Source organism: Xiphophorus couchianus, chromosome 16 (assembly GCF_001444195.1).
Source record: "Xiphophorus couchianus chromosome 16, X_couchianus-1.0, whole genome shotgun sequence".
Lineage (NCBI taxonomy): Eukaryota > Metazoa > Chordata > Actinopteri > Cyprinodontiformes > Poeciliidae > Xiphophorus > Xiphophorus couchianus.
In genome coordinates, this window is record NC_040243.1 from 3,588,404 (window position 1) to 3,608,671 (window position 20,268).

General features: G+C 36.8%; 1 protein-coding gene across 3 annotated transcripts in view; it reads left to right on the forward strand.

Annotated features, from left to right (window-relative positions):
• Positions 1-20,268, forward strand: part of mybpc2a (myosin binding protein Ca) — a 67,206-nt gene that overhangs the window by 27,957 nt on the left and 18,981 nt on the right. For 2 of the 3 annotated variants that reach the window (XM_028042899.1, XM_028042900.1), the window contains 15 exons: positions 2,461-2,544; positions 3,517-3,665; positions 3,969-4,086; positions 4,291-4,339; positions 7,911-7,967; positions 8,050-8,219; positions 8,478-8,610; positions 10,893-11,017; positions 13,666-13,771; positions 14,262-14,431; positions 16,586-16,751; positions 18,118-18,224; positions 18,332-18,361; positions 19,092-19,231; positions 19,765-19,924. In XM_028042899.1, the coding sequence (XP_027898700.1) occupies positions 2,461-2,544; positions 3,517-3,665; positions 3,969-4,086; positions 4,291-4,339; positions 7,911-7,967; positions 8,050-8,219; positions 8,478-8,610; positions 10,893-11,017; positions 13,666-13,771; positions 14,262-14,431; positions 16,586-16,751; positions 18,118-18,224; positions 18,332-18,361; positions 19,092-19,231; positions 19,765-19,924 (1,764 nt within the window). Of the gene's footprint in view, positions 1-1,503; positions 1,519-2,460; positions 2,545-3,516; positions 3,666-3,968; positions 4,087-4,290; positions 4,340-7,910; positions 7,968-8,049; positions 8,220-8,477; positions 8,611-10,892; positions 11,018-13,665; positions 13,772-14,261; positions 14,432-16,585; positions 16,752-18,117; positions 18,225-18,331; positions 18,362-19,091; positions 19,232-19,764; positions 19,925-20,268 lie in introns of all 3 variants that reach the window. The other variant, XM_028042898.1, reaches the window with a different exon arrangement.

The following is a 20,268-nucleotide window of genomic DNA, read 5'->3' on the forward strand; positions in this document are numbered from 1 at the left end:
AATGTGGCTACAATTATTCTGCTATTTGTGTCAGAAGATATGAAATTTTACGGCATTTAGAATAAGTTATGTTTTACTTTTTTAATTGGCATGACTTGATTTAAAAAAGTAATAATAATAAAAGCAAAGCTTGCATGCAAGCTTCAAAATAAATAATTTCAGATTTTTTTCCAAGTGTTATAAAAGGATTTTATCATAAATAGAGTCTCTAAATGTCCCTGCAGGCTTTTGTCCAAAACTCAGATCTCCTGCTTTACTGCCAGATATAGTGAGGAGTTAATTTCACAGAGAATTTTCCCAAGGAACCCGATGGAGGATCCGGTGTTACAGTGTAAGACTGCAAACATTCAAAAGTGTCCCCTGGGTTTTCTTTCCGAGATCCGCTTTCCTGTTTAGCATTCTGACTGAAACCCTTTAAATCATCCTGAACAGCTGAACTTGGATCTGTCCTCTGGGGTACTTTTGATTAAAAGATCGAATTAACTGAACCCATAAAAGCAGCGAGGAGGTTCGGGCGGGGTGTGGTGCCCACAGCATGGCTCTGTGAATTTATGAAGAAGCATGACCTCATTTGACTCGTGAGCCTGGATCCATTCAGGAGTTTTTGTACGTTTAAAGGGGACCTATTATGCAAGAATTCGCATTTTACGTTTCCGTACTTTTATTTGTGTCTCAACTGCTTAAAAATGCTTTAAAAATCCCCTACAGCTGTGTTTTGGCAATAAGTTAATGTTTCTTCTGATTGTCTGGAAACTTCCAGAGTGTAACCTAGCAACCCCAGCAGAGTTCCACCCTGTTACCTAGCAACCCAAGTGGAACTCCAGCACGTTTAGTCAGCTCAAATAACTCAATTCAAAAATATTTTATTGTGATCTTAAAGGGAAGTTAAATGTGGTTATTGCTCATGTAATTAAAGGTCGGTAACAGCTGAGGGTGGAATGTAAGCAGTGGTGAACTCTCACGGTAAATATTATGCTACTACAAAGAATTTCAATGTGCTTTACAACGGCTGCTGGAAAAGACAAGTGTTTTGTTGGTGACTTACCATCCAGAAACTGATCGCTGCATTCTCTTTGGTTGCACAAGAGGCTCCGCTTTTGCTTTACAAAGATGTACGGTTGTAAAATTGCGCATCTATTTGCAGCCATTTTCAAGTGCAAACGGCTTATTTTGAACTAACCAGACTGGAATCTCATTATCTAAGAATGATTTTGTACAAAACATGTAAAAACCATGTTGCGTATAGACCATAGGTCCTAACATATTCAAGAAGCACAATAGGTCACCTCTAAAATTGACCTACTATTAAAACAATTTGTTGTCATGGTGACAGAAACATAACATGTGGTTTAGAGAAACAGTTTCTTACAGTTATGTTGAAGACAGGTGGAAAGGTGCGTGAAAGCACGTTGATTTGATTATTAAGAGCAAAGGCAGGTTCTGCACAGATTGATGTCTCACTTGCTGTCTCTGTCTTTTGTTTTTTTTCCTCATTTGGTGCAGAGTTGCCTCTTGATGGTAAGAAAAAATAATGTTTTAGTTTTTCTGTGAAGAATTCTGACTGACAAGCAAACACGTTACAAAGATGGCGCTTTTAACAGAAACAGAGGTTTTTTTTGTCAGACGACTACACAGTTGGTTTCTACCCCCAACAGTTGAGTAAAGAGAGTTAAAATCCTCAGTTCAGGACCTAGAGATGATAATTTGATGTTTTAATTAGGGCTGGGAAATATGGCAAAAACATAAAATTTCCCATTTCTCTTGACTTTTTTTTCCCTCACATTTTTTCCAATAAAGTAATTAGAAATAACAGGAAACATTTTCAAAAAGGGGCTTTTATTTTAGTCACCCCTTTAGTGAGTTGCACTATTGAGTATTAGGACTAGGCTATGGGAATTATTGTTCAATTACAAAAATTAAGTCATAATATTGGCAGAATAAAGATGCAATTTTACCATTATGAGACAAACAAAATTATATATTTTTTACTACTACTTTATTCTCATATTAAGACTTTATTGTCATTTGATTTCAACTTAATTGTCATAGAACTTTATTCTCATACTACGACTGAATTCTTGTAATATTATGACTTTTGTTTCCTATTTAAAAAAGAAAAAAATCATAGCGTGAAATTTATATGTAATTGTAAGATTGATCTGAATTCAAAGTACAAAAAAATAGAAGTCGCCCTGGACATGTTGACATCACTCTCTGCACTATGGAAAAAAAACCTTAGATTTTCTAAAAATGAAATCTTCAAAAACCAAAACATTTTGCCCAGCAACGTTTTGCCCTTAAATTAAACCCAGATATTTTCCCCGACAGTTCAGAGATGCTTTAGTGATTTGCTTGGTCCGTTTGTCTCCTCCTGTGGTGTTCTGTCTGTGGATTCATCGGTGCTGCTGGGTCATGTTTTCCTGCTCTAATCTGTCGTCTGTGGTTGAATTTTCATCTCAGATGCTGCACCAGGAGAAGGTGGTGAGATGTCTGAGCAGAGCAGTCTGTTTGTGGTGAAGCCAGAGAGCGCCACCGCCACCAAAGGTTTGCCAAAATAAACTCTGAGTAATACAGAAGACGTTAAAACGAGTGAAAAAAGCTAACTTTACATCATTATATGATGTAAAGTTAAAAAAAGGCAATTTTTTTCACCTTTGATGTAACATTCTGTACAAAAACTGTTGAAGCCCGTATTTGGTTCAGTTTCAACATGTTTCACTTTGCAGCATTTATTTTTAGCTCGTTAAGGTATCATCGGTTTGCCTTTGTCAGTTTTGCTCGCACAACTGACTCAAAGTCTTCTGGAGAGAAATGATGAGGGCACAGATTAGGTTCTTTGGAAGTTGTCTTTGTCTCCGACTCTCTCCCACTGCAGTCTTCTTGCGTTTTTGTGTGGGAAGTGATCTAGACTCACCTCACAGTTTTTTGTTTATTTTTTAGTTACAGCCAACAGTGACACAGTGTGGCATTATCTAAAATCACCAGTCAAACGTAATATGATAATTAACAGCTTGGGTAAAGTTGGCCTTCCTGTGTTTACCCTGTAGATTCCAGTACAGAATGGACCAAAACGCATCATCAACCCAGCAGGTGAAAAATATAACAAAAGATGTAAATTTTTGAAGTAATTCTGAGTTTTTTTGTATCACAAACAGCAATTTTTTTTAGTTAATAGAAAACTTACAACACATTAAGGCCAACATGTTCAACTAATTCTGGATCACTTTATGCTTTCTGCCTTTTACACCAAGCAGATTAATTAGTTTTTTTCTTAAACTTTACAGACTATAAGTCATTAAATGTGGGAAACATTTTCTTATGCTGGTTTCATTTGTTTTACATCACAGAAAGCCAATACTTTAACAAGGTATATATATACAGTGTATATATATATATATATATATATATATATATATATATATATATATATTTTACATTTACAAGTGTCCACTCTTCAAGAGGACAAACTGTTTATCTGTCTGGAATAAAAATGTCCTCCGTCTTTGTTGCTGGCAGGGAAGGACATCACGTTTGTGGCCAAAGTCGACTCGTCGACGCTGAGCAGGAAGCCCGTCATGAAGTGGCTGAAGGGGAAGTGGCTCGACTTGTCCAGCAAGGCTGGGAAGCACCTGCAGTTCAAGGAGTCGTACGACAGAAACACCAAGGTACTCGGCCATTTTCTCTGTCTCAACCTGTCTACGCGTTGCTCTACAGGCTGTAAACCTGTCAGTGTTGGACGTTTTCCAGCCTTAAAGGGGCAGCGCAAGTTTTTTGGAAGTGGAGGTAAAAGAAACAAAACAATAGCAAACATGAAGAAAAGCTTTAAAATCCTGATTTATTTTGGCTTCAACTTAAAAAAAAGAAGAATAATGACATTATTAAATGTGATTATGCAGATTTTTACAAAGCCAGAACCTTGAAGCTGCAGTGACTGTTTGTGCTTCGGTTTTTATGCGTCTCTCCGTCAGATCTACACGTACGAGATGAGCATCATCAAGGTGGTGGACGGAGACGCAGGTGGCTACCGCTGCGAGGTCACCGCCAAAGACAAGTGCGACAGCTGCGCCTTCGAAGTCTCCGTGGCGGGTAGGTCTGCAGACCGACACGTAATCACATCATTGTCATCTTCCATTCAACGCGTCCGCCATGACGCCGTAACCGACTGTGTCAGCCAATAACACGTAGAGCGCCGCAGACATTAGAGCCCGTCATCCAGGTCATCAGTTCATTATTCCTGTGGCGCGGCGTAATGAATTAACCTCACTTCCTGTTTCTGTCTGCTGCTTCCAGCCGCGCAGGAGGACCAGCAGGACAACATCTTGGAGGCGTTTAAACGATCGTGAGTGTCGCTCTGTAGCTCGCCGTCTCTCTCTTCCTGTCACGTCTCATAGCTTCTACTTCCTGTATGTCATCAGGAGTTTCAGCGTCTTTTAACCAGAGTGGGTAGTAACTAGTTACATTTACTCAGTTACGTCTACTTCAGTAACTTTTTGGAAAAAATCCCCCCAAAAAAACAAACTTGGTTGCATTTACAGCAGCTAATTGGACTCTACACTGTAAAAACATGAAATCTTGCCAAGTATTTCTGGTCTAGTTTCCAGTCCAAATATCTTTATACACTTGAAATAAGACAAAACTATCTTACAAGTAACCTTTCAGTCAATAATAAATCATTATTATTAAAAAAGTTCTAGTTTCACTGGCAGATTATTTCACTTATAACAAAACATTTTCCCGTATTATAACAGAAATAATGTGCCGTTTTGTGTTTAAGTTGTTTTTTTTTGTTCGCATCAGAGGAAGTTTGCATTTTGTTTGTTGAGCTCAGTATCTTCGTCAGAGGCTTACATGTCGTTTTCTTCTGTGGTTCTTGATGCAGCGCCCCCACAGGTGAGGAGGGGAACAGGTTTAGTTTGGATCGTTTGGTGCAGTGTAGTGTGAAATTGAACCGCAGCAGCTGAAAATGTAACGAATATTGCAACTTTAGTCCCCATTTGAACCAAAACTGCGGGTGAAAACACCCAGTGTATAAAGTGAAATGATAACATAGTCAGAAAAACAAAAAGACGAGTTGGTTGAGCCTTTGGCTACATTAGCACCGACACCAAACGACGTGTTGTTCTCAGTTAAAATGTTTGCTCCACAGGGAAAGCTTCTTTGCTTATACAATTGACACTTTTGTTGTTTTCTCTCCTCACCTAAAGTTTTTTCAATTCACACCTTAAAGAAGGTAAAAGCAGATCCACTGCAAGAAAAACAGAAATAAACTCAATTTTCTTTTCTCTTAGATATTTTCTAACAGATAAAATATTTATTTACGTAGCACCTTTAAAGATAAAAAAAAAATCACAAAGTGCTTCAACAAACAAAATAACAAATACAATTTAGCAAATTTTAAAAAATAAATAAGAAAAGAAAATATAATAATTTTAAATCATTCAAAAAGCAGGAAGAAGCAAAAGCTTATTAAATCCTACATCTAATTATCCAATGTTACAAATATTTACTAATTTACTTTATCTAATTTTTACTTTATGTCACAATTCCTACTCTTAATTTATATCTGTACAATTAATTTATTATTATTTAGTCTACATCTACTGCCGCAGCAACATGGATACATTTTTGTACATTTATTTATTTATTTATTTATTTTTATATGTTTATTAAATATTTTGGTTATTTATACAGAAAAAATAACAATAACTCCTAGAGAACAGAACTTATACAGCACAGATAGAGACAAAATTAAACGATTTATGTAAATTACAGCAATTCATCTATTTTTATGTAAACTTAAAGACATTATTTTGAGAAAGTCCAGAACTCTGGGATTTCCCATTTAGACAACATCTCTGTCTTTAAAACACAATAAATCTCAGAAATTATATTTTTTCACAACTGAATGAAAAAGGTGTCTATAAATACATGTATTTTTTTAAAAAGCGCCTTTGGAGTTAATATTTGTAGATTTTTTTACACCTAATCTGAAGGATTTGGAGCGCTGAGTCGAATCATTTTGGTCATTAGATCGTTTTAGCAAAAAGCTTTATCATCTGAATATGTTTTTAAATGTCAGGGAGGATCTGATTAATTGAAATTGGTTAGATAAGCACGGGGCTGCACAGTGGCGCAGTTGGTAGCGCTGTTGCCTTGCAGCAAGAAGGTCCTGGGTTCGATTCCCGGCCGGGGTCTTTCTGCATGGAGTTTGCATGTTCTCCCTGTGCATGCGTGGGTTCTCTCCGGGTACTCCGGCTTCCTCCCACAGTCCAAAAACATGACTGTCAGGTCTATTGGTTTCTCTAAATTCTCCCTAGGTGTGAGTGTGTGTGTGCATGGTTGTTTGTCCTGTATGTCTCTGTGTTGCCCTGCGACAGACTGGCGACCTGTCCAGGGTGTACCCCGCCTCTCGCCCGGAACGTAGCTGGAGATGGGCACCAGCAACCCTCCCGACCCCATTGGGGACAAGGGTGAACAGAAAATGGATGGATGGATGGATGGATAGATAAGCACGCCTTAATCCGCCTTTTACATTAACATATAAGCAGGAACACGAGATGGGAAAACGTCCTGGGGGTGTTGAGTCTGCATGGCGATTTCTACAAAGCATCAGCAGGATTTGGTTTTTGTTGTTTTCTAACATCGTAGTGAGCGTCGTCCTCGTGTGTTTGAGGTTCATTTAACTCATCTGAGGGCGAGAGAAATCCAAATAACTTCAGAGCCGGCTCCAGTAAGAGCAGATCATCTGAGGACAGCGTTCATCCGGCTGTCCTGAGGGGAGCGAATCCTCCCAGGACAATACCGTCTCCCCTCAGCACGCAGAATAAAAAATAAATAAAAAGTGGTCGACTGAGCGTGAAAATTATGTTAGCCGTGCAACTGCTTTCACAGCGTTTGAAAATATCAACAGAGTTTACGGCTTTTTCCATCATTAAAAGCCTCCATGATGGAAGTGATGTGAAAACAGGTTTTTATTTCAGTAAAAATATCATCGGTGTGACGAGAGCAAATCAAAAACAGAACTGTCGTTGTTCTTGCACTGCAGAAGCACAAAATCTCACCAAGTAATTTTGGTCCAATTTCTAGAGCAAATATTTTAGTAAATTTGAAGTAAGACAAACTAACTTAAAAGTAAATTTTATATGCAGAGGCTTGTTTTAAGTCAATGTTTCCTTAACGTTGATTAAAAAAAAGTTATAGTTTCATTGGCAGATAAATTAATTTACAACATGGGAAAAATGTCATGTTGAGTAATAACTAGTTTACATTTACTAAACTATTTTTTTTCAGAAAATTTACTTTTAGGAGTATTTTTACTATGCTGTACTTTTTACTTTTACTTCAGTAATTTTACTATAAAGTATTTCTACTGTTACTTTAGTAAAACTTCTGGATTTTCTTCCCACTGAATGAAAAACAAACATGTTTTAACCATAAACTCACCAGACACAGACACACCTGCAGTTTTTGTTAAAGTTTCATAAATTTTTATTGAAAAAATCTGATTTAGAAACATTTTCTTTTTGTCTGATTTTTTTTTTTTTTTTACTTATATGAATTATTATCATTTTGGTCCATAAAACACCAAAATTTCCACAACTTTATAATTTGATCAGTTACTCAGTAGTTGAGTAGATTTTTTACCAAATACTTTTTTACTTTTGCTTAAGTAATTTTCTGAGAGATTACTATTTACTTTTACTTGAGTGAAAATATTTTGAAGTAGAGCTACTCTTACTTGAGTAAAACTTATGGGTACTTTGTCCACCTCTGTTAAAAATTAGCCATAAAACTGCTACTACAACAAATAATAACTAATAAAAACTAGCAAATCTGTTCTAAAACTAAATAAAGCTAAACTCAAAACTAACAGAATAAAGTCACCATAATAACATTTTTCTTTTTTTCAGAGGAGAGGGAGATGAGGATGCTGGTGAGCTGGACTTCAGCGTTTTGCTTAAGAAACGGTAAGATAAGTAAAAACAATCCACATTTTGACTTTGCCTACATCAGATTGAACTCTCCTTCTGCATTAACGCTGATATTCAGGAAGGAGAAGAAACTGGAGGAACCAAAGGAAGAGGTTGACGTATGGGAAATCCTAAAGGCAGCTAAGCCTTGTGATTACGAGAAGATTGCCTTTCAGTACGGCATCACGGACCTGAGGGGCATGCTGAAGCGGCTGAAGAAGATGAGGGCGGAGTCCAAGAAGAGTGACGGTGAGTCACAGAGGAGACATTTTATGAGACAAACCCAGAATGTGCACAAGAAATTTGACGGCAGGGAGGAAACTAAAGCTGTTTAATGCAGCCGGCTGTAAATACTGGCAGCGTTTAAAGGCCCCCGGAGGGAGGTTACACAGGTTGGATGACAGGTGGGATGTTTGTTAGCCTGTTAATGCTAAAAGCCGGCTGCCATGGATCATTTGGCCCTTAAAGCTGTACCAGAGCTGCGCTGACATGATACTTTCTCGTTAGCTTTCCTGACGAAGCTGGACCCGGCCTACTCTGTGGAGAAGGGGAAGAAGATCCAGCTCACTGTGGAAGTGGCTGACCCCACGGCCGAAGTGAAATGGCTGAAAAACGGGCAGGAAATCAAACCGTCGGCCAAGTAAGCCACCTGAATGTGTGAGCGATACTGAAGGTTGGTCTCTTGACCAACTTAATATGCTTCCTTAAACAGGTTAGGATAAATACACAAGCTAAACATGTTCATTAGATTTCTTTTACACAAAATGAATCTTAGATAAAGAGATTTTAGTTTGCTCAGTTCAGAATGAGCTGTTTTAGGGCTTCTTATCACTTTAAATCCAAAATTGTACTGGCCAATCACCACAACTCAGCGTTTACGTTCGCACGTAAAAATGGCTGCATACAGATTTGCAATTATACGACTGTACATCTTTGAAAAGCAGAAGTGGAGCCTCCTGCACAACCAAGAAGAATACATCAAGTTGTTTCTGGATGGTAAGTCAACAACAAAACCCTCGTCTTTTCCAGCAGCCATTGTACGGTCAAACCAGCAGTTAAATTTTGAAGGTTTTTCAAAGTACTGGGGTTGTTTTTAGACATAGTAGGCCCACGAATGGAAGTATAAAATCATGGAATATGTTAACTTTTGCATATTAGATCCCCTTTAAAGTTAAAATATTTATTTTTTTGAAGATCCATAGCATATACAGCAGCAAAAACCAGCTGACCAAACGTGCTGGAGTTCCACTGGGGTTGCTAGGTAACGGGATGGGCTTTGCTGATTTGTTACATTATATTCCGGAGGTTTTTGAAACTGCTAAACTTTCAAACACCAAAAATCATGAACTTATTGCCGAGAAACGTCTGGATGTTTGTGTTTTTTTTTTAAAGTGCTTGGACTGTTTTTGGAAGCAAAAGAAACCAAAATGGCTGCATAAAAACTTGTAAAATGTGCATTTTGCAGAGTAGGTTCCTTTTAAAATCAATACTAGTAATAATAGGCTGAAGTTAAAGCTGCTTACACTCAATCTAAAAAACAAAGAGTTAATTAAAAATGTTTATTTTGAAGCGATTTGTCCATCTGACTGCTACAGGAAGCAAGTAAACTTAAAATCAAGTCAAATTGATTAAAAACATCCCTTTTCACTGCATGTTTAGCACTCAACAGATGGCGCTCTCACTCAAATTATACTTAAATACAACATTACATGAATGCAAAATTTTTGGTCATTATGACTTTTTTGAATTTAGAGAAATCAGTGCCTACTTTTTACTCCTCAGACATAAAAAAAAAAGAAGTGATTTTATGTAGTTGTTGAATTGTTACTCTCCTACGAATATATTTAGTATTCACTAAAGTACAATTTACTCCAGTATCTGTTCAGGAAAGTGTGGTCTGAGCTCTGGTTTGTGCACAGATCGCACTATAAAGTGTTCATTTAAAGTTTTATTGGCGCGGCTTTGACTTTGAGACGAGTCAAACTGTGCATGTATGTTTTGGTTCTCGGCCCGTTTTGCCCGCTGGGCTCCATCAGGCCTGTATCTCCTTCTGCCTCGCTCCTTTCCCCGCCTCCTTCAAAGGCTTCTCTTAGTGTTTTATTGAAGAGGCTACAGCTGTTGCAATTGGTATTTCATCAATGTCTCTCCAGCATCTGCTATTTTGAGGTCGTCATGCTGTTTATAGAAAGGAAGGAAGGAAGGAAGCAACTTCCTGTTCTGATTAAGAGGAAACTTTTATTTCACTCTTAAAGTAAGAAAAAGAGGAGGTATTCCCTCCATTAAGCTTGAAATAAATCAAAATGTTGTGATTTTTGATAAACATAATTAGGTTCAACCAAAAATACAGTGAAACCCTTAATCATTTTATTATAGTATTATGTGAATTAGAAATATTGATGTAATTCTCAGATTGAGTCAGAAGTCTGAATCCTCTAATCTTCTTCTGAACTTTTATGTATTTCACTCAGGTCTGTTTTAATAAGCCACAGATTTAGGCATTTTAACTTTTGATAAATATGTTACTTATTATTCTACAGAAATGGATCAAGAATTTTTTTTTGCTTTCTCTCCAATTCTTATAATAACACCACAGAAATCCTTTCATCTTACAGCAGAGTAAACAGTAATCTGGACGTCTAATTTCAGAATTTTTCACTTTACGGCAAAAACCACTCATTACTAGACGTTGGTGTTGTTGGCCGGTAACCATGACGACTCTATCTCGTAAAAGCCTCTTGTAAAATGACGGTGGAGCCTTTTTGATGTAACCTGAATCCATTTGTGTGGGAGGAGCCAGAAAGACGGAGTCACTTTTGCCTCTAAGCCTCTTATTGTGCCTAATTCTGCTGAATTCGTTGACATGTTGTGATTTTTTTTTTTTTTTGCGTTATGGTTTTTCATCTTACGTTTTGCATATTCCAGGTATGTGTTTGAGAATGCGGGCAACAAGCGTACCCTCATTATCAACAAGTGCAACCTGTCTGATGACGCAGCGTACGAGTGTGTGGTCGGCGAGGAGAAAAGCTTCACGGAGCTTTTCGTTAAAGGTAAATTAGTGAGGAAAACAGGAGAGAGAGAGAAATTTCACCTGAGTAAAGTTGGTTCAACAGCTTCTCCAAATCTAACAAAATTGGTGTCACACATTTGTGCTGCATTTGTGCTTTGTTTTTGTTGCATTCCTGCTGTGTTTGTGTTGCGTTTGTGCAACATTTGTGCTACGATTGTACTGCATTTGAGCTACGTTTGTGCTGCATTTGAGCTACGTTTGTACTGCATTTGTGCTACGTTTGTACTGCATTTGAGCTACGTTTGTACTGCATTTGTGCTACGTTTGTACTGCATTTGAGCTACGTTTGTACTGCATTTGAGCTACGTTTGTACTGCATTTGTGCTACGTTTGTGCTGCATTTGAGCTACGTTTGTGCTGCATTTGCACCACATTTGTGTTACGATTGTGGTACATTTATGCGACATTTGTTCTACGTTCATGGTAGGTTTGTGCTGTGTTTGTGCAGCAAAACGTTTCATTCATGCTAGTATCATTTTAAAGACATTAATAAATGTTTCAAGGGGTCGTGAAAGGTCAACCAGGCCCCCCTTATTGAAGTCAGACAAAATTGCTGTCAATCAACTCAACTAGGTTTGTGCAGCAAAGATTTTAGTTTGTGCTGCTTTTGCTTTGAAGATATTAATGAATGTTAAAGGTCAAAACGTCAACCATCGCCCCCACATTACACCCAAAATCTAACAAAATTGGTGTCAAATGTTTGTGCTGTTTGTGCAGTAAAATCTTTTAATTTGTGCCGCTATCATTTTAAAGATATTAATAAAAAAAAGTTTCCTGAGGTCATCAGAGGTCAACCACCAACCCTCTCACATTTACAAAATCTAACAAATTTGTTGTCAATCCGTTCAACTACGTTTGTGCAGCAAAAAAAAAACCCAGTTTTGTGCTGCTTTTGGTCTGGAAAGTTTTTATTAATATCACACAAATGAAAATCATTACTGCACAAACTCTGGTCACCAGTTTTGTTAGATTTGAAGAAGATCTGGGGGCGACTTCACTCAGGTGAGGTTTCTGCGCCGTTTAAATTTTCTTATTTGAACGCAGAGAATCGCTGTCGGCTCGTTGTGCTTTGTGTGCCTGCGATGTAATCCGTTTATTTCTCTGCTTTCATGTCAGACAGAAACATTGCGGCTCTCTGTTTCGCCTGTCTGCTTAGTCATATTTAATAGCCGCACAGCGAAGGAAATGTTCATGCTTTATTTAAAACCAAGTGTTCTTGTTAGTGAGCTGACATATTTATTAGAACTTGACTGAAGAAACAAATTTTTTACCTTTCTTTATAAATACATTGTTTATCGTGCAGCTCAAAGACACAACTGAACAATCATATTTACATATTTCAAGGTATTAGCATTATTGGATTAGATTTCTTTAAACAATGACTGTCTTTTTTTAAAAGGGAAAAAAGACAGTTTGAATGTATTAATCATGAGAAATAACAGGGTTTATAAATTTATCCGATTAGAAGATGAACGCCTAGATCCCTGGTTTGAGACTGAAGGCTGAAAGTTAAGTAAAAATTACAAAGTCAAGCTCAGATTAATCAACAAAAGAATGATTTGCTAGGCAGCATTTTTTTCATCTCTAATATGATCTTGGAGAAAAAAACGGTTTTATGGATTGGAGGTCTTATTCGTTCATTATATGCCACAAATAAAGTGAACCAGCCAAAAACAGCGGCTCTGTTTATTTTTTTCTTAAATTAAATCATATGTTACAATGGATTTAAATGTGAGATCTTTATTTAAACCATGAACTGGTCTTAAAGGTGCCTTCATGCACATGTGGGCTACACAAAACACTTTTATTACATTTTTTACACAAAACTATTCTTGGGTAATTAGATTTTCTTCATGCAGCAGTAAAACCAGCTGACTAAAGTCCTGGAACTCTGCCTGGGTTGCTAGGTGACGGACAGAACTCTGCTTGGGTTGCTAGGTAACGGCAAAGTGCCTGGTTGTGACTTGACAACTGGGAGGTATTTGAAATGGCTCATTTTCCAGACATCATAAAGCATTAATTTATTGCCGAAGTCGTTTTTTTTTTAAGTGTTTGGGTTGTTTTGTCTTTAGAAGGAGTTGAGACCCAAATGGAAGTTCAAAAGTATGCAAAAAGTGAATTTTGTATAATGGGTCCCCTTTAAAGACTTCCTCCACCATGTTCTTTAAAACTTGTGAAACACCTGCGGTGAAGCTTGCTCACATTTCTGTGGCTCGGAGACTTTGTGCGCTCACCAGCTGAGGGAGTAAAGATGTCTGGAGGGGAAACGGAGCAACGACGATGACAAATAGTCGAGGCGAGCGGAGCGTCAAGCGCCACACCCTGTGGTTGCACAATGCGACTCCGGCCGCCTCAGGGGAACCGATCCACCTTCCACCTCTGAAGACGGATGTGTCTGCGGGCTTGGATAAGGACTTTAGCAGCACACTGTGACATTATTCATTTACAAGTGATGGCTTGAATTTCTGGGGTTTACAGTCACAGAGACAAAGAAAAACAGCTTTAAAAAAACAATTACAGCTGAACATACAGTATTTTGATGTATTTCTGTTCAAGTTTTATCAAAAAGTTAAATTCCTCCGATAAATATTTTGAGTTTACGACTCTGGGCGTTTCATTTGTCCTCAGAGCCTCCGGTCACCATCACCAAGCTGCTGGACGATGTTCACACTGTGGTGGGGGAGAAGGTGGAGTTCGAAGTGGAAGTGTCGGAGGAAGGAGCCAACGTTAAATGGTGAGCGAACGTCACATTGGTCACAAAGTCCAACATTACAAAACCGTGGGGATTTTAGGCTGAAAAACTGACAAATAAACAAAAACGACTTCAGAAGGGCACCTTTCTGTCCACAGGAAGAAATGTTTAGCCAGTACAGAGCATTTAGTATTTTAACTGGACATAAACTATAATTATTGTATATTTTTAAGGTAGCAATAAGCAGATCTACACCTACAGTTGAGGCAAGACACATTAAAATGAGCTTTTTTTGCTTGCAATTGACTATATTATGAGACTTATGCAAAACTGTTGGAAAACTGAACTACATTAATTAAAAATCAGCTTCCAGAATAAAATGTTTTGGTTTTTTTCATACTGAAAAATTAAGCAATTAAATTACATTGAAGCATTTCAAGTTAAATCAGATGTAATGTATTATTGTAACTCTTGGATTTATAAGTGAGAGAAACTATTTATAGTTTGATTGTGATCGAGTTTTTCTCCTCAGGATGAAAGACGGAGTCGAGCTGAACAGAGACACGGCCGGCTCCAAATACAGGTTCAAGAAAGACGGGAAGAGGCACGTTTTGATCATAACCGAAGCCACTAAAGACGACATCGGGACGTACTACGCCTTCACCAACGGCGGAGAGTCCAGTGCCGAGCTGGAGGTCAAAGGTCACAGGAAGACTTGATTTATCCAAACAAACAGGCCAATGTTTGGTATTTATATGCCAAAATGGCCCAAACACGCCGTCTGTAAACTATGACGACGTGTTTGGGCCATTTTAGGTAGAAAACATAAAAAAGGAGGAATAAATTTTCACCAAAATGCCTCAAAGCAAGAAACAATGAATGCAGAGAACTTTGAAAAGTTGAAAATTTGCTAGAAAAAAATCTGATATTTTGAGATTGATCTCTGAAATTCTCTTGAAAAACACATTTTTTAATTTGAAAAGTCACAAATAAAAAAAACAAAACTATATTTTTTTATTCTTGCAAGCAACTGAAAAGTTTAAAATTTGCTAGAAAAAAATCTGATATTTTGAGATTGATCTCTGAAATTCTCTTGAAAAACACATTTTTTAATTTGAAAAGTCACAAATAAAAAAAACAAAACTATATTTTTTTATTCTTGCAAGCAACTGAAAAGTTTAAAATTTGCTTTAAAAAAACTATTTTTTCAGATGGATCTCATCAAATTTGCAAAAAAAAATCTGAATTTTTGACACTTAAAACTCACATTTCCAGTTTTGGGGGGAAAATCTTTGGAATTAATCACAAAATGTCTTTTTTTTCCAAATTTCTTTTTTTTTGATTTTTCAAGCTCAAAAATGTCCAAGTTTTTTCTGATAGATTTCTGAGATCTCAAAATATCTGAGTTTTTCTGGCAAAAATGCGTCCTTCCTTTTTTGTGTTTTTTTATTCCTAGCATAATAAACATCTCTCTGAGCTCTTATGGAAATAATAATCAGCTGCTATTTAAAGTTTACCAGCTTGAATCTCCCTGGAATTTAATCCGAACATGTTGACGTTTTCCATTCTGACAAGCATGAAAAGGAGTAAATTAGTCATTACTTATGTGGTAATTAATAAAACTTGGTTAATTTCTTGTATCAGCGGCTCTCAGCATTCGTCAGGCTCATTTTGCTTTCCACCTCTTACTGGTTTCTGCTCCCAGGCGCTCCAGACGAGTCCGCTAATTGATTATGGTGTGAAAATTGCCGTCCGTCCTTCTCTGTTAATTGGGGAGATTACCGGCAGTCCAATCATAGATCTGCGAACATCAACATCTCTGTACCATGAGAATCCGTCGTCTTTGAGGATAAAATAATCAACATTCATCACCAGATTTATCAAAGGATTCACATTTCTGTCTCATCGCTTTGTGATATTGTGAAGCAGACACATGAGTTAGAATATATTTACTAAAATAAGTAACTTCTGAAGTCAGTTTGTTGCACTGGATTTTACTTAGGAGTGTCGTAGCTAAAGGGGCTAAAAAGAACGTTAGAGTTTTAAAATCTTTCTCAAGTTTTTTTCACTTTCAGCCTGATTAAATGAAAAACATCCCTTTAATAGGATTTTCTATTTGTAAGAATTAGGACCAGGTGATATGGCTTAAAAATCTAAAATGTTTTCATATCAGTTCCAATTGTAATGGTTCTTTTAATTCACTTTTTATGTTGTGCGACAGAGTATTGAGGCCAGGCTTAATTTTTATTTAAGTATGAGAATGTAGTCATGATACTAGCAGAAAAAAGACGCAATTTTACCATAAATTATAAATTTAAATGACCAAAAAAAGGTTGTTTTAATAAGAAAAAAAAGCTCAGTTTCATGGAGTTCTTTCTTTTAAATAGACAATTGTTTCAACAAGTATTTCAAAGTCTTGCTACTGATAATAATTTGATGTTTAAAAATCTAATTCTTTATGTTTAGAGATGAAGTATTTCAATTAAGCATTATGTCATCACTTATATATAAATATATGTATAAATAGTTTTGGAGTTTTCATAAAATTATGACTTTATTTTCATCATTTAAAAAAAAGGATAAATCTTAGCCTGACGCTTGTAGTTGACCTGAATTCAAAGTCCGAATAAATAGAAGCTGTAAAACAAGATGGCCGCCGTTGGTGGGCCGACTTTATTCTGAGCTAAGGAAACCCAAGGAGTTCATTGGCTAAAGAAACAAAAAAAAAACATCATTTCCCCAAAAATTTAATCTCCAGAAATTAATTTACACAAAGCCAATTAATTGCCACGCTGTAGTAACACTGCAGGGTTTTTCTTTTACTAATCTTGCTAAAACCTCATTTTGTCTATGCAGATAAAGAGCTGGAGATTCTGCAGAGCATCGCTGACGTGACAGTGAAATCAGCTGAGCAGGCCGTGTTCAAGTGCGAAGTGTCCGATGAAAACGTGACGGGAAAATGGTTCAAAGATGGCGTTGAGGTTCAGCCCAGCGACCGCATCAAAGTCGCCCACATCGGCAGGTACTCCCAAACGTTACGCAGCAACCTGAGTCTCTGCTTTAATTCAGGGAAACTGCTGTTCACACCTTTTCTCCCATCAACCTGCTCTGCAAAAACACCAAAAAATCATTATTACGAAGTTTTTTACTAGTTTCTAGTTCAAATATTTTAGTACACGACAAAACTAATTTACAAGTTGGAGAAGTGCTAATTCCACCGTGACATTGTTTCAGTTATAACATTGGAAAAAAATTCATTTTCTAAGTGAAATAATCTGCTTTTATCAATTATAAGGACTTATTTACTTAAAACAAGCTCCTATTTCTTGCTGAAAAGTTACTTGTAAGTTAGTTTTGTCATTCAGAGCTAAAAGGGCTTCGATCAGAGCATTTTCACGTGTTAGTGGTCCAATCAAAGTCCAGACCTCCACTTAATTATATAATTACAAAGAAAGCAGCAAAATGTGGTTCCAGTAGTTAGTGTAAAAGCAATTTATACCTTTATGCTAACTACTTTTTGTTTATCACCTATAATCTAACTTTGTGTTTGTATTTGGAGTAACTGTGAAAAAGCTGGAGAAGTATCCAGTATTTGTAAAGCACTGCAAAAACACAAAACCCTACCAAGTACTTTTGGTCTAGTTTCTAGTGCAGATCTCTCAATACACTTGAAAAAGGACAAAACTAACTTGCAAGTAACATTTTTCTTAGCAAGAAAACCTGAAAGTTTGGTGAAATTGATGTCAGCGCATATATACTGTATGTGTAAATGAATAATTTGTGGTGTTTAGCATTTAAATTACTCACCCGATTGATAAATTTGAATCTGCTCAATCTAGTTTCTAGTGTAAATATCTTAATACACTTGCAATAAGACAGAACTAGTCCCTTTGTATTTATTGTATTATTGGCTTAATACAAGCTCCTGTGTGTTGTTGAAAAGTTACTTTAGTTGGTTTAGTCGTATTTCAAGTGTAATAACATACTTGCAATAGAAACTGGACCAAAAACACTGGGTAAAGTTTGTGTTTTTGCAGTGTGAAGAACAGTATGCACTGGCTGCCAAATGCCTTGGCAAACTACTACCAGAGGGTTTTTTTTAGTCGTTTGACCTATTTTTGCAGATAGGCTGCAGTCTGTAAGGCGTTAACCTCTGAAAACACACAATAAAAGCTTCCTCAGATGGAGCATGCACCCCCCAGGGGTCTGGGCTTTCTCACAGCAATCCTTCCTTCTCCATCAAAGCAGGAGATCCATGAGGCGATTGTAATCCCACAAGGTGAAAGCCTCACTTCTTAAGATTGCGTCATCTTTCAGGATAAACACAAGTCATAAAAATATAGATTTTTTGTTTGTTTGTTTTGTGACATCTGCCTAATTATCCTCAGGATCCACAAGCTGACGATTGATGACGTTCAGGCTTCAGATGCAGGAGATTACACCTTCGTCCCAGACGGCTACGCTCTTTCTTTGTCTGCCAAACTCAACTTCATAGGTGAGGGTGATACAGAAAAAAAAACATTTTAAGCTTTTAGAATTTTTTAAACATACACAGCCCTTCAGCCGTTTTTATTTACAAAGAATAATTTCCTTTTTTCTTAGAGGTCAAGATTGAATATGTTCCCATAGAAGGTAATTCTTCTGTTTTTTATTCAACTATCCAAAGAGTTGCATGACAAAATGTTTTGTAATATTTTATAGAAACTTCGGCACGATACACTGCAAAAACACAAAGTCACATCAAGTACTTTGGTCTACATTTTAGTGCAAATATCTAAATACACTTAAAGTAAGACAAAATTAATTTGCAGTTAACTGTTCAGCAAAATATAGGATCTTGTTTCGAGAAAATAATTCCTTAATATTGATCAAAGAATTTGCTGGCAGATTATTACTAATGGAAAATATTTTTCTCATGTTACAAGTGACATAATGTGCCAATATTACTACTACTAATGCATAAGCAAAGCTCCATTTTTACAAAATATGTCTCTTTAAAGCTGTTTTTGGGAAAAAATGAAATCAGTTTCTTAATTATAATTAATCATAGCAACAACATTTTTGAGTTAAAAAAAGTGTGAAGCTTAAATTTGCCCCCCAAAAAGACTATTTTTTCCATAGTCAGATCAGGTGGGAGAGACGGAGAAACAGGATGAATTACTAAAATTATTTTACTGTTGTAGACAAAACAAAAGGTGAAACATTGTTTTACATGCAGTTATCCACTATTAAAGCAACAACCCACTGTTTTGTAATAAAACATTAAGAATTAAAAGTTAATCAGAACTTTTAAGCAGCCATTATCTTCATAATTTAAATGATTTCCTGGCTCACGTTTTCTCTTTGGATGATCACATGACAGAACCTCCCAAAATCCACCTGAACTTCGGCGGCAGCGGTGACGGGAACGTCATCACGGTGGTGGCTGGAAACAAACTCCGCCTAGATGTTGAGGTCACGGGAGAGCCGACCCCCGTCATCTCCTGGATGAAAGGAGACCAGGTGAGATCAGCAGATTTAAAATTGTTTTTTTATTGTTGTTATTTTGGGAGATATATTGTTTGTTTACTTGTTTTTGAAGCACAATTGAATCCCAAATAAGCATTTGAGTATTTGAGTTTACGCCAAAGGGCTGCAGGACAGACGTCAATGACCTGAAACCTTCATCTAAAAGGCATTGTATGGAGCTCTGGTTGTGCCAAAAAATCTTGAGTATATATCTTGGTGATTTAAAAAATACATCAGATAAAAAGGTCTAAATTTGTTGGATTTTATTTTTTTTACACTGGATTTCAAAAATTACAATTGGAGTCAAATATAGCAATTTATTATTGTTTTTTTATATATAATTTGACAAAAGAAATGTAGATACTTCACAAATGAAAACAACATTTTTAGACATGTGTTAGCTTTATTTTCAGACTAAAAGTATTGACATGGAGTTTGTAATTGCTGAGAAAAACTAAATTAGATTTGTCTTAATTATTTTAAGCACATTCTTCATAAACACGTTTAAAGGAGGCAGTTTGTGACAGGTGATTTCTGAGAGCGAGGGACGGGTCCGGGTGGAGACGGAGAAGACCATGAGCAGCTTTGTGATCGACGGGGCAGAGAGAGGCGACGAGGGTCCCTACATCATCAATGTGACCAACCCAGTGGGAGAGGACAAGGCCGAACTCTTCATCAAGGTTGTGGGTCAGTAACGTTTTAGTTCTCCGTTTACATCTTTATTTCTTATTAGGGCTATATTTTCACAAAATCATTCTTAGATACTCTGGACAGTTCAGAATTTTCACTTTAAATCCAAATAACTCAACATTTACATTGAAATAGCTGAAAACAGAATATAATTATATAACCGTACATCTCGGAAGAGTAGAAGTAGAGCCTCCTTCACAAACAAGAATGCAGCAAGTGGTTTCCGGATGGTGAATCAACAACAAAACACCTGCCTTTTCCAACAGCCATTGTACAGCGCATACTGACATTGAACTCTTTGCAGTAAGCTTCCGTCACTAATGTTTACCAAGAAAGTCCAC